General features: G+C 38.9%; 1 protein-coding gene across 1 annotated transcript in view; it reads left to right on the top strand.

The window, feature by feature from the left end:
* Positions 1 to 12,949, top strand: part of FRMPD2 (FERM and PDZ domain containing 2) — a 221,629-nt gene that overhangs the window by 108,282 nt on the left and 100,398 nt on the right. The window contains exon 14 of the mRNA XM_007938683.2: positions 10,526 to 10,711. Coding sequence (XP_007936874.2) covers positions 10,526 to 10,711 — 186 coding nt within the window. The remainder of the gene's footprint in view (positions 1 to 10,525; positions 10,712 to 12,949) is intronic.

The following is a 12,949-nucleotide window of genomic DNA, read 5'->3' as shown; positions in this document are numbered from 1 at the left end:
AATTGGTTTCCCTTTTCTTTGTTGAAGAGGGTCTGTGCAATCCTTCTGCCTAGTCCGCCATCTTGCCCCGCCTCTCCGAGTGCATTGTTGTTGTTTGTTGTTGTTGTTATGTGCCATCGAGTCGGCCCTGATTCATAGCGACCACTCCTTGGGTTTCTGAGGCAGTATCACTATGGAAGTAGATGGCCCAATCTTCCTTCCAAGGAGTGGCCGGTGGGTTTGAACCACCAGCCTTCTGGTTAGTAGTCAAATACCTTAGGTACTATGCTACCAGAGCTCCTGACAATTACTTAAGCATTCTTTAAAGAGTAGGTCTTTCACAAGTAGATAAATGTACGAAAGATAAATTAACACATCTAAAGCCATGTAGTTTTAAGGCTAATTTCCTGTTATGTAAACTTACTAGTCCAAGCATATCTGGGCACTTCCTGTGAGGCAGGCACAACAGAGACAGAAAGGAACATAACATGTGGTTCCTATCACAAATAGCTTAGGATCCTAGAGCAGATGTGAGATGTCAATTGAGGGCAGGTGTGCAGCACCTGCCACTGCTGCCCTGCTCGGTGGTCACACCACCTTTTCCCACTGAACCCTGACACTTGTTAGGCATTATTGACTAAAAGTGGCACCTGAAATGAAGCTGAGAGATAGCTTACATGGTCTGTTCTCTCTGGTGTGTGTATGTAGTGTGTGTATGCACTGTTTACATACACAGAATGTCGATAACCATTACTATCTATATAAGCAGAAAAAGGTAGAGTTGGAATTATAAATAAACCAGAGTTCTAAGAACAACAGGAACTATCAGGAAGAAGAGGCTGAAGTGACACCAGCTGTGGTCTGAGATGCTACACTGGCCCAAAGCCTCAGGAAGACAGCAGAGTGGGAAGCCTTGACCTCTAGTCTCCTGACAAATGGAGTTCTGGATGACCAAAGAAGAAGAGGTAACAAGGCACAGTGAGAAAAAGGAGTAAACTGAGGCAGGCCATCCAGGGTCAGGCACTTGATGTACACAGGGATTCAACACAGCTACTGGCATATGAACATATGCATATGAATGTGTGAGTGGGAACAGGTATTAGGATCTGAGTGAGGCCTCCGAACAGCTTACTATTCAGTTACCAGTTGAAGACAGGGGGCTAACGAAACCTACTTACTATTCCTGCTCTAGCATAACCTTCGCTAACAGGCTGTTTTCATTTAAGGGTTTGATATTAAATAGGGACCATGGCTGTGGCATAGAGATTTATTATGGTTATGTCCACTTGTTGGATTGACCTTTTAATCATTATATAATGTCCTTTCTCATCTCTTTTGCTGGTTTTTGCCTTAAAGTATATTTTATTAGAAATTTATATGTTATTCCTGCTCTCTTTTGCTTGCCATTTGCTTCATATATGTTTTTCCATCCTGTCACTTTTAGCTTACTTTTCTCTTTATGCCTAAAGTATGTCTCTTATAGACAATATATTGATGGGTCATGTAATTCTTATTCTACTACTCTCTCGACTGGTTCATTTAATTCATTTACCTTCAGTATAATTATCAGTAAGTAGGAGTTTACTGCGGCCATTTTGCTGAGTTTGTGTGTGTGTGTGGTGTTGGTTTCTTTGTTCAATATATTTTCATATAGTAAGTTCATTTTGTTTATGGATTTTCTTAGCATTTCCTTCATTGCTATTGTCCTATTGTTTCCAGTGAAACTTTGTGATTTTCTTCTTTATTATGGTGAGAAAGTTTATTAATTTTCTTTGAGGTTTCCCTGTAATTTATTATTATCTTCACAAAGTTAAAATAGTCAATTTTATCTCAATATTGTCTTGACTTCCTCTTCATTTGGAAGTTCTGTAACTATACTATTTATTCCCTCTTTTTACTTTGTAGTTTTCAGTTTACAAATTTACATCTCTGGTTCCCTGTTTTCGGTCTTGTTGATTTATTTTTGATACTTCTATATGTGGGTTGATGGCCAGGTGATGCTGTGTGTTTAAATCTTGAGTTGTTGTCCACCATTGTTGGTTCTGTCTGAAGGACTCCCTTTAGCATTTCTTGTAATGCTGGTGTGGTTTTTACAAATTTTCTTAGTATCTTTTTATCTGTGAATTTTGCCATTGTATTTGAGAGACAATTTTGCTGGATATAATGCTTGGTTGAAAATTTTGTTTTTCAGTATTTTTCAAATACATTTTATTGAAATATAATTTATGTACAGTGAAATACACAAAACTAAAGTGGCATGGGTCAATGCCTTTTTTTTTTTTTTTTTTTTGCAGTGTTCCCTTCCCTCCCCTCCAATCCCTGGTAACCAACAAAGCAAGTTTCCTTCCATATATAAACCTTCTGTTCCTCTTTTTCATTTTGATGTGAAGGTTTATAGTTTTTCTTTGAGGTTAACCTGTGATTTATAATTTTCTTCCCAAGTTTAGAAAAGTCCATTCTATCTTGCAGTTGTCTTGACTTCCTTATCATTTAGAAGTTCTGTAACTACATAGTTTTTTCCCTCTTTTTGGTTTGTAGTTGTCCTCATTTGTCAATTGATATTTCTGGTTCCCTGTTTATAATCTTGTAGGCTATTTACTTTGGATACTTCCATAACTGAGTTGGTTTCTGTGTTATATCATCATGTGTTTTGATGGTCACTTGTTGCTTGCTGTTGTCACTTCTCTGTCCAAAGGGGTCCCTTTAGCATCTTTTGTAAGGTTGGTCTGGTATTAACAAATTCCCTTAATCTTTGCTTATCTGGAAATGTCCTAATTTCACCATGATATTTGAGGGACAATTTTGCTGTGTCTATAATTCTTGGTTGGAAATTTTTGTCTTTCAGGGTTTTATATATACCAACCCATTGTCTTCTTGCCCATGTGGTTTCTGCCAAGAAATCCGAGCTAAGTCTTACTGGTTGCCCCTTGTAGGTAACTTTTCATTTTTCACATGCTGCTTTCAGGATTCTTTCTTTGTCTTGATGAGTTTGATGATGATATGTCTGGGTTATTTTCTTTTGGGGTCTAACTTGTTTGGGGTTCGTTGGACTTCTTGAATGGATATATTCTCATCTTTCATCATACAAGGAAAATTCTCTTCCAACAAATCTTTGACAATTTTTTATGTGGTTTTATTTTTCTCTTCCTGTTTTGGAATTCTGATGACACATAGGTTATCCCTTTTGATGGTATCCTACATGAACCTTAGGCTTTCTTCATTTTGTTTTGATCTTTTTTCTGATTGATTCCTTTCCAAAGAGGTATTGAGGTATTTGTCTTCAATCTCACTAAATCTGTGTTCCATTGATTCATTTCTACTCCTTTGCCCATTCAATGTGTTATCTATTTCTGAAACTTCTGGATTTCTATCTGTAGATTTTGTATGATTTCTAATTTTTAATTTATTTTATCATTTTGCTCTTGTATAGTCTTTCAAAATTGTCCTAGGGTTTTCTCTGTGTTTTCCTCAGTTTTGTCAGTGTTTTCCTTGATCTGTCCCTCAATCCATTGAAGGTACCTAAATATAATTCTTTTGAATTCTATATCCAGGAGTTCCAATGCTGCCTCTTCCTCAGAGATGTGCTCTGGGTCTGTATCCTGGTCCCTTGTTTCTCTTGCTTTTTCTTGCTTCTTTGTATGGACTGTGATGATCAGTTGTCTCTGAGACATTATGACATTTTTGTGTTTATATTTAATTGGTGATTATATGTTGGAGTGACTTGCCCACAATTTTTGTTTTCTTTGTATGTTATCTTAGTAAGTAAGTACTGTGCTACTCTATTCATTAGTTGGCAGCACTTATACACTCAGCACCTGTCTCCTTTTTCATTGTGAGACTCCCATATGTCCCTGCTGTCCTTGGCAAACAGAGGTTTTTCTTAGGTCCCTGGAATCCAAATGAGAATGCTGTCACTTCATATATCCAAAATGGCTGCCACTTTTAAACATTCAAAATGGCTGTGCCCTTAGTCACTTTAAATATTCAAAATGGCCACCACTTGTAAATAATCCAAATGGCTGCACTCTCTGAACAGCCAAAAGTCCACAGCTCAGTTTATCCCTGTCCTGGCTGTTTCCCTTCCTAGTCTTAGGCCACTAGTGAAGTTGTCCCTGCAGCCCTTGGTGACCAGGGCTGATCTTTAGGTCAATTCTCAGTTCCCAACACCACTTGGAAATATTCAGGCTGTAGGTGCCATCAGAGTAGCTGACAGTCTGCAGCTCTGTCCATCTCCATACTCACTGTTTTCATTCAAGTTTTTCCACTAGTTGGTGCCCAATCCACTTCTGTATACTTCCTTTCAAAACTCAGGGCTTCAGGATTACCTTCTGTATCTCTGTAAATTGGTTTATATTTTCTTCATTGAAAAGGGTTTGTGTAGCTTGTCTGCCTATTCCACCATCTTACTGGAAGTTGCCTTGTATTTCAGTATTTTATATATGCCATCCCATTGCCTTCTTGCCTGCATGGTTTCTGCCAAGAAATCAGAGTTTAGTCTTACTGGTTATCCTTTGTAGAATTTTCATTTTTTTGTGAGCTACTGTCAGGATTGTTTCTTTGTGTTTGGTTTTGGAGTTTGATTATGATATGTCTTGGTGATTTTCTTTTGGAGTCTATTCTATTCTTTTTTTCTTTTTTAAAGTGCCTCTATTTTGTTTTACTTAATTATTATTTTTTATTTTAAGTGTTTGTTTTGCATGCAATGTTATGTGTACATTTAGTTTCACTCCCCATTTCCCATGCCCAACCCTAACCCAGTCTCCTCCCCTCCCTGCCCAGTAACCTTCCCCCTGTGCCCCTCATAGTTATGCCCTCCTGTTTGTTCTGCATTTCCTCCATGTGAATGATGCCCCCCTGGTGCTCTGTGATCTATTGCTCCAGGGGATGTATTTCCATAGAGTATGTGGGTGCGTTACCCTGGGTTGAGTGGTCTGCATGTACTTCTTGTTAACTATTGGGCTGGGAGCCAGCCCCTGGGAGTGAGTTTTATTCCAGGCCCAGAATGTATCCCAGGGCCATAGTATTGGGGGTCTCACCAGGCTCCATCTGACCAGTAATTCTGGTCATTATTGTGTTTTTGGATTTTGTTCCATGTTTTTCCTCCCACTCTATCCAGGATTTCCAGATTTGATCCTCTCCTGAGTGGTTGGCATTGCTGGCTGGGCACTATCTAGTTCTTCTGGTCTCAAGGGCTGTCGTGTCCTAGGGCTGATTGGTTCCAAATGACCCCCCCCCTTTTTTTTCTTCACTCTTCTTTGCTTCTGATACTAGGAGACCATTCACTGCATATTAGATGGCCACTTGAAAGCTTTTAAGACCCCAGTCACTACTCAGCAATGTAGGATGAGGAACAAGGCTATTATGTATTTTGTTGTGCCAATTGAGTCTGGTGTCCCACAGTACTAAGGTCATGAGATGGTAGGTCTGTTGAATCTCTCTCCCACGCTGTCTGAGTGTCTGCGAGGGATTACTCTGTGTCTGTCTTCTATTATTTCTGAAAGGATTGTAGGTATTTTGTATCACTGGTGTCTGTGCAAGATTAGCCTGCACTGAACCTTGGTCTAGAGTATACTCCTGTTCACTGACCCCAATATGATCCTCTCAGGTGTTTATGTGTTTATCTGTAGTCTGGTGTTTGGTGTTAATGGTAATGTAGTATTGTGGGCATACTGGTTGGTATTAGCATCTGTCATCTATCTTCTTTGTGCACAATTCAGTGTCCTCCCTTTCCCTAATGTTATCATGGTGGTCACAGACTCTTTCCATACTTCCCTCCCCTTACCCATGTCAGTGTGTGGACCCCAACTAGCCTGGAATTAATCTCTCCCCTTCCTTTCCCAAGCAAACCCTTCTTTGTCTTTTTACAGTAATGGGCTCATACAGTATTTGCTCTTCTATGATTAACTTATTTCATCAGCACAATGTCCTCCAGGCTAATCCATGTTGTGAGATGATTCACGTATTTCTCACTGTTCTTCAATGTAGCATAGTATTCCGTTGTGTCAATGTACCATAATTTGGTTATCCACTCATCCATTGATGGCCATTTAAGTTGTTTCCATGTCTTTGCTATAGTGAATTGTGCTGTGATGAACATAGGTGTATATATGTCTGTTTGTATGCTGTCTCTCACTTCTTTAGGATATATTCCTAATAATGGAATTGCTGGGTCAAATGGTATTTCTATTTTCAGTTTTCTAAGGAAACGCCATACTGTATGTCACAATGGTTGTACCATTTTACAATCCCACCAGCAGTGCACAAGAGTTCCAATCTCTTCACAACCTTGCCAGTATTTCTTATTTTCTGTCCTGTTGAACTTTGGTATTATTGCTGGGGTGAGATGATATCTCATCATTGTTTTGATTTGCATATCTCTAATGACAAATGATCATGAGCAATTTCTCATGTTTCTGTTGGCCACCTGTGTATCATGTTTGGTGAAGTGTCTGTTCAAGTCTTTTGCCATTTGTGAATTGGGTTATTTGTCTTCTTGGTGTTGACATGTTGAAGTTTTCTATAGATTTTGGAGATAAGACTCTGGAGTCTATTCTGTTCTTGAATGTGTATCTCCTCACCTTTTATGATATTTGAGAAGTTTTCTTACAAGAAATCTTTGACAAATTTCTCAGTGTATTTTTTGTCTCTTCCTGTTCCGAAATTCCAATCACACAGAAGTGATTCCTCTTGATGATATCTCACATAATTCTTAGGCATTTTTCATTATGTTTTCTGATTGTTCCTCTACAGGTTAGTATTAAAGAAATTTATCTTCGTTCTCACTAACTCTGTCTTCCAATGATTCAATTCTACTCCCTTGACCTTCCAATGTGTTATCTATTTCTGAAATTCTTTATTCTTTCATTTGAAGCTCTGGATTCCAGGGTTGTAATTTGTATCCATTTCACTTGGTTTATCATGCCTTTGTTTTAGTAGTCTGAATAGTGTATCTGCCTAGTCCACCCTCTTGGATCTCTTACGTATATTTAAAATTGGGTTTATATGTACAGTTTTGTGTATTCTTATATTCCCACATAACTAGCATTTTTAAAACTTTATTTTGAATCAATACATGGTGCACCATATTTTTTTCTCACTGCTGTTTTGTTGAAGTACAGTGAAACCTGTGAGACTTGGAAATCAGTGTGACTGGTTATTTTTCTGAGTCTTGCAAGTTTTTCACCTTTGATGGGGTACAGTCTTACCACTTTCCTAATATTTGAGTTTTTCTTCTCTGACAGGTTTCCACCTTACACAGGTTCCAGCTTTTACAGGTTTCACTGTACATATTGTTTCTAATATGGGACTATTTTAAACCTTTAGCTGTATTTCTGCTTGATTCATTAGGGAAGGAATCTCATGAGTGAAATTATGGGGCTCAAAGTTTATGAACATTTAAAAGTTTTTGCCAGATAGATAAATGCTAAGGTACACTGTATTGGAGTTATTTCTGTATATTTTTTGTCCCTCTGCTCAGCTGTGAGTGTATTGACAGCACTGTATCCTCAGGGACCATCACAGCCTGATTGCTCCAGAAATGTTCATTGCATTATTTTGTTATATTTCCTAGTGGCTCTCCATTTCCATTAAAATAACAAAAAGGATCCCTTTATCAAATGGTTGTCTCTTGAAACAGATACCTTTTCACTCCAGCTCACTGATGATTATTAACTCTGAGAGTTCTTCATTTCATGCTTGAAGCAGACTTGGCACAACTCCAGTGTGAGGAATGCTGAAAATCATACTCTGTCTGGAAGAGTCACAATTGCATTACTGTACCATCCCAGAACAACCTGTTATAGGTTAACAGTGTTTTCCAAACTTTTTCAACCACAGAATCATTTATCTGTGTAACTGTTGTTGTTGGGTATCATTGAGTCAGTTCTGACTCATAGCAACTCTATGTACAGCAGAATGAAACACTGACTGGTCCTACATCATCCTCGCAATCATTGTTATGTTTGAGCACATTATTACAGCCATTGTATCAATCCATCTTGTTGAGAGTCTTCCTCATTTTCACTGACCCTCTAATTTACTAAGTGTCATGTCCTTCTCCAAAGACTGGTTCCTTCTGATTACAAGTCCAAAGAACACTTGCCATCTTCACTTCTAAGGAGCATTTTGGCTGTACTTCTTCCAAGACAGACTTGATTATTCTTTAGGGAGCCCATTGTATATTCAGTATTCCTCACCAACACCACAATTCAAAAACATCAATTCTTATTTGGTCTTCCTTATTCATCATCCAGTTTTGCTTGGGTCAGGCACACCTTAGTCTTCACAGTGACATCTTTGCTTTTGAATACTTTAAAGAAATCTTTTGCAGTAGATTTGCCCAGTACAATGTGTTGTTCAATTTCTTGACTGCTACTTCTATAGGCATTGATTATGGATCCATGTAAAATGAAATCTTTGACAACTTCAGTGTTTTCTTCATTTATCATGATGTGGCTTATTGGTCATATTGTGAGGATTTTTATTTCCTTTATGCTGAGGTGTAATCCATATTGAAGAAGGTGTGATATGCTAGTAAACAATTTTTTTCACTGTTGAACTCATACCTGCTGTATCCTGTTTTTCCCTCCACTTAGCATTATAGCATATGCATTCCCCAGGTAATTACAAATGTTTTAAAAATTTCTTTTTGTAGAGGCTGCATGGTAATCTACTTGAAGGCAGTAGTTACTGCCTTTAGGAAATGTGCTGCTCAGGAGCTATTTTCCCAACCCACCCTGTAAGTCTCTACCATTGTAAAGAACATTGCTCTGAACATCATTATGAAAAAGATTTGTCTTGATTATTCAGTGTATTTTCTTTGGATAGATTCCCAGGGGTGGAATTATAAGGTCAAAGTATATGAATTGTTCATTGCTTGATGAATATCTGGAAACAGTGATTCATTTGTTTCCAATTGTTTTCAGTACATTTGTTTCCAGGTTGCTGCAATACTGGGCTGAGAGCCAGAACAGCCTGGTTCCAGTTTCAACTGTGCTGCCAGCTATAATGAGTCTAGGGGACGTAGTGAGATGCCTCCAGGTGCATGAAGATGTAGTGACCCTCTGAGAGGTAAACCAGCAATAGTAACACAGAATGGATGAGAAGATTCCTTAGTAGATAGGACACGGAGAATAGGTAATATTCTTTAAAAAATTTATCAGTTTTGAGTGAAGCGGTTTTGTTAGACCTTAAGCACATACCTTGTTTGGCCATTGGATATTTCAGCACTAATGCTCAATAAATACCACTTTTGATGATGATGATGACAATGATGAAGACAAAGATGCTCCAAAGTTAAAAGATGGAGGCTCATGACCTCAAGACCATGTGAAGAACTGTAGGCTCCTCAGGTAGAGTAACCTGGGTGCAGAGATTATTTATCATAAGAAGTGGAAGGGTCAACCAGAAGCCCAAGAAACAAGCTATTAAAAGCAAGAATTTGTTCTTGTTATTGTGACCCTGCCTGGGCATGATGAACACTTGACATGGTGTTCTCTGCTGGTGTGTAGAGATGGAACATCATATCTCACCAACAAACTCCCTTGCTATCTGTGTCCATGATCATCAAATGCCTGATAAGGACTGGAGCCTTCCAGGTGGAGATGAAGAAGAGAAAGCTCTAGATAGGGAGGTTACTACCATTCAGACATAAAAACATTTTATCAATTAATTCTCCATTATCTTAAAAATTTGGCTGGCCTGATGCAGTCTACAGGTCTGATTGGCCCTAGACTCCTGATGAAATACAATCTTCTAACCTAAGGCACTTGACTGCTACCCAGAAGGCTGGTGGTTCAAACCCACCACCCACTCCTTGGAAGGAAGGTTGGGCAATCTACTTCCATAGTAATACTGCCTCTGAAACCCAAGGAGGGGTCGCTATGAGTCAGTCTGACTTGACGGCACATAACAAGAACAACAACAACAACAGCCTGGTAAACTCAGGGCACACCTTGGGCTGTAGGCGCCCCACTGAGGCACTGCCACATGACAAGAAAAGCCTAAGTGTCTTGCCAGCTTCTCTGCTGGGTGTTCATGGCTCTTCTTTCTTTAGCAGCAATGCTTAAGATCTAGGGGTTGCTTTCTGTGCCTGAGCCTCAGTTTTTCCACCTGTGACATGAAAGCTTTGGGCCTTGACAGGCACAATTGGGAAAAAGAAATCCCTTAAGTTATGATGTCCCAAGAGAGTCTGAATTCTAAACTTGCTCAGAACATTATTATTCTATTGTACCATTTCTATAATAACTATGTTCTAGGTACTATTTTAGGTCCACCATGAAAAATGATTCTTTCGCTTAAAAAAGAAAAGAAAAATGCTCTTGAACATTTATTCTTCACATTCCATATCAGAGATGGGGAGAAATTCTGTAGTAAGAAAATCTGTTTATCTCAATGTTTCCTAAACATATTTGGCAAACTTACCTATTTTTTTTCCCCTAGAATGTCTATTAACATATTTTTTATGGGATGGTTTCATAGAATACTTTGGAACTCATTATTTGAAACCAGTATCTGTCTCTCCTAAATTGGGTTTTTCTTACTCCAGGTCACTCAGCAGCTCCCGGAATATGGTGTGCTGGTTCACCGAGTTTTCCCAGAGAAGATACGGCCAGAAAGAGAGATGGCATTGGGGATCTGTGCCAAGGGTGTCATAGTTTACGAAGTGAAAAACAACATCAGAATTGCAACTTTACGGTTTCAGTGGAGAGAAATTGGGAAGATTTCTACCTATGTGAGTGCAGCTCAGTTGAGAAATCCCCTGTGCTTCATTTTCCCTCAGTCTGTTACCCTTGCAAATGAGCAATGAATCCTGTGAAATTCTGACCAGATAGGCTCATGGCCTGTCAGTTGGTCTCTATTCTGATGCATCGTGGTATGGTAGAATTGGAAGAAGTTGACTAGGGGATTTTGAGAGATCCCCAAGATGCCTTTTCATCCCCAGTCCCCTGTCCCTGCTCTCACCCCATGGGCCCCTAAAGGACTGTCCATCCATCTAAAGGGATACTCTTTCCCTTGGGGTGAAGTTCTCTTAATTTAAGGAATTGGTGTTGAGAGGCAGCAATGATTCTGTGGTAGAATTCTAACCTTCCATGTGGGAGTCCTAAGTTTAATTCCTGGCCAACGCACCTCATGAGCAGCTGATACATGCCTGTCAGTGGTAGATGGCAGGTTGCTCTGTGTCTGGAAGCAGAAGAGCTTCCAGACTAAAATGAACTAGGAAGAAAGGCTTGGCAATCTACTTCTAAAAATCAGCCAATGAAAATGCTAGGAATTATATGCATCACAATGGTCCGAACATAGGAATGGCATCAGATCGAGCAGCATATTGTCCTTTTGTACATAGGGTCACCATGAGTCAGGGGCCAATTTGATGGCAGCTAAAAACAACATCAATGATGAGGGCAAGGCTGGAGGTGGAAGGCGGGGGAGGAGAGAATCCTCTAGATGGAATAAAGTCTGAATGGCTTTGAAATAGTTTCTTTGTTTTTAGCTTTTATTAAAATTAAAAATTATTTTTCCTTATATTTTAATTTTCCCTTTTCACACTGTGTGCCGAGGCACCTGATCTGACTCTATGGACTGCTGCTATGGGAACACCAAGGATTAAACCTTTGATAGACAGTAAAAGTTTAAAATCCCCTTTTTAAAGAAAACAAAAAATCCCTATTACATTTATAATATTTGAAAACATATTGGGATATTATTCACATGAATATTTATACTTACTGAATTTAGTTTCAATGGATTTGGCACTGAACACATTATGTGGAGCCCTCAGAGGCATAGAGAGCCCTGCCAGCTGAGCTCCCCTTCTCTCCCAAGAGTGTGTCACAGTGATTATTACTTTAGTTATGAGTACATTATAACACATGAAAGCCTTTGTCTTGTGGCACATGAAAAATACTTAGTTTTCTCTTAGGGTTCTTAAATCTGTCTTAGGTTTTTTTTTTTTTAATTTAACATTTTATTGTGGTTTGCGTAAAAGTTTACAGGGAAATTAGTTTCCTATTTAACAATTTATACATATTTTGTTTTGTGACATTAGTAGCAGTCTTCTCAACGTAGCAGAATTTTTCTGGCTTCCTCTGTGGGTTCGCCATTTCCATTCATTCTTCTCTTCTGCCCCTTCTTGCCATCCACTTTGGTTTTTGGCAAATGATGTTCTTTTAGTCTCTTATGGTTGATTTTTCTGAGTATGTTCTTCATAGGTGTTGCTTGTCCACTTTATAGTCCTCTCTGTTGTTTGGCTGAGAGGAGATCCCTGGGGGTTCAGTTCCAGGTTTGAAAGATGTCTAAGGACCATAATCTCTGGGGTTCTACTAGTCTCCATCAGACCAGTAAGTCTAGTCTTTTTTATGATTTTGAATTTTGTTTTACATTTTCTCCTACTCTGTCCAGGACTTTCTGTTGTGACCCCAATCAGAGCTTTCAGCAGTGGTAGCTGGACACCATCTAGTTCTTCTGGTCTTAGGCTAGTGGAGACTAGTTTGTGTGGTTCATTAGTCTTTTGGACTAATTATTTCCTTGAGTATCTGATTTTCTTCACTCTTCTTTGTCCAGAAGGGGCGATACCAACAGTTGCATTTTAGATGGCTGCTATGAAGCTTTTAAGTCTTTAGTCACTATTCACCAAAGCAGGATGTAGAACATTGTCTTTGTGGACTATATTATGCCAATTGACCTAGATATGTTCTCAGGCCTGTGGTCCAAAACCCCCAACCCCAATGCCTCAGTCCCTCAAGGTTTTTGATTTTGGCTAATAAATTTTCATAACTTTGCCCCCTGTATGCTCTACTACATACAGGGATCTATTTGCAGCACATACAAAAACATACATGGAAATATCCTCTGCTAAACCTATATATACTCTTTTTTTTTTTTTTATTAGGATTTGGGTGAAGATTTACAGAGTAAATTCACTTTTCATACAGCAGTTCACATATACTTTGTCTCATGTCATTGACCAAAA

This window comes from Orycteropus afer, unplaced genomic scaffold (assembly GCF_000298275.1).
Source record: "Orycteropus afer afer isolate SDZICR_OR568_19922 unplaced genomic scaffold, OryAfe1.0 scaffold00052, whole genome shotgun sequence".
NCBI lineage: Eukaryota > Metazoa > Chordata > Mammalia > Tubulidentata > Orycteropodidae > Orycteropus > Orycteropus afer.
Note: the sequence above shows the minus strand (reverse complement) of the source record. Positions and strands in the feature narration are given on the sequence as shown.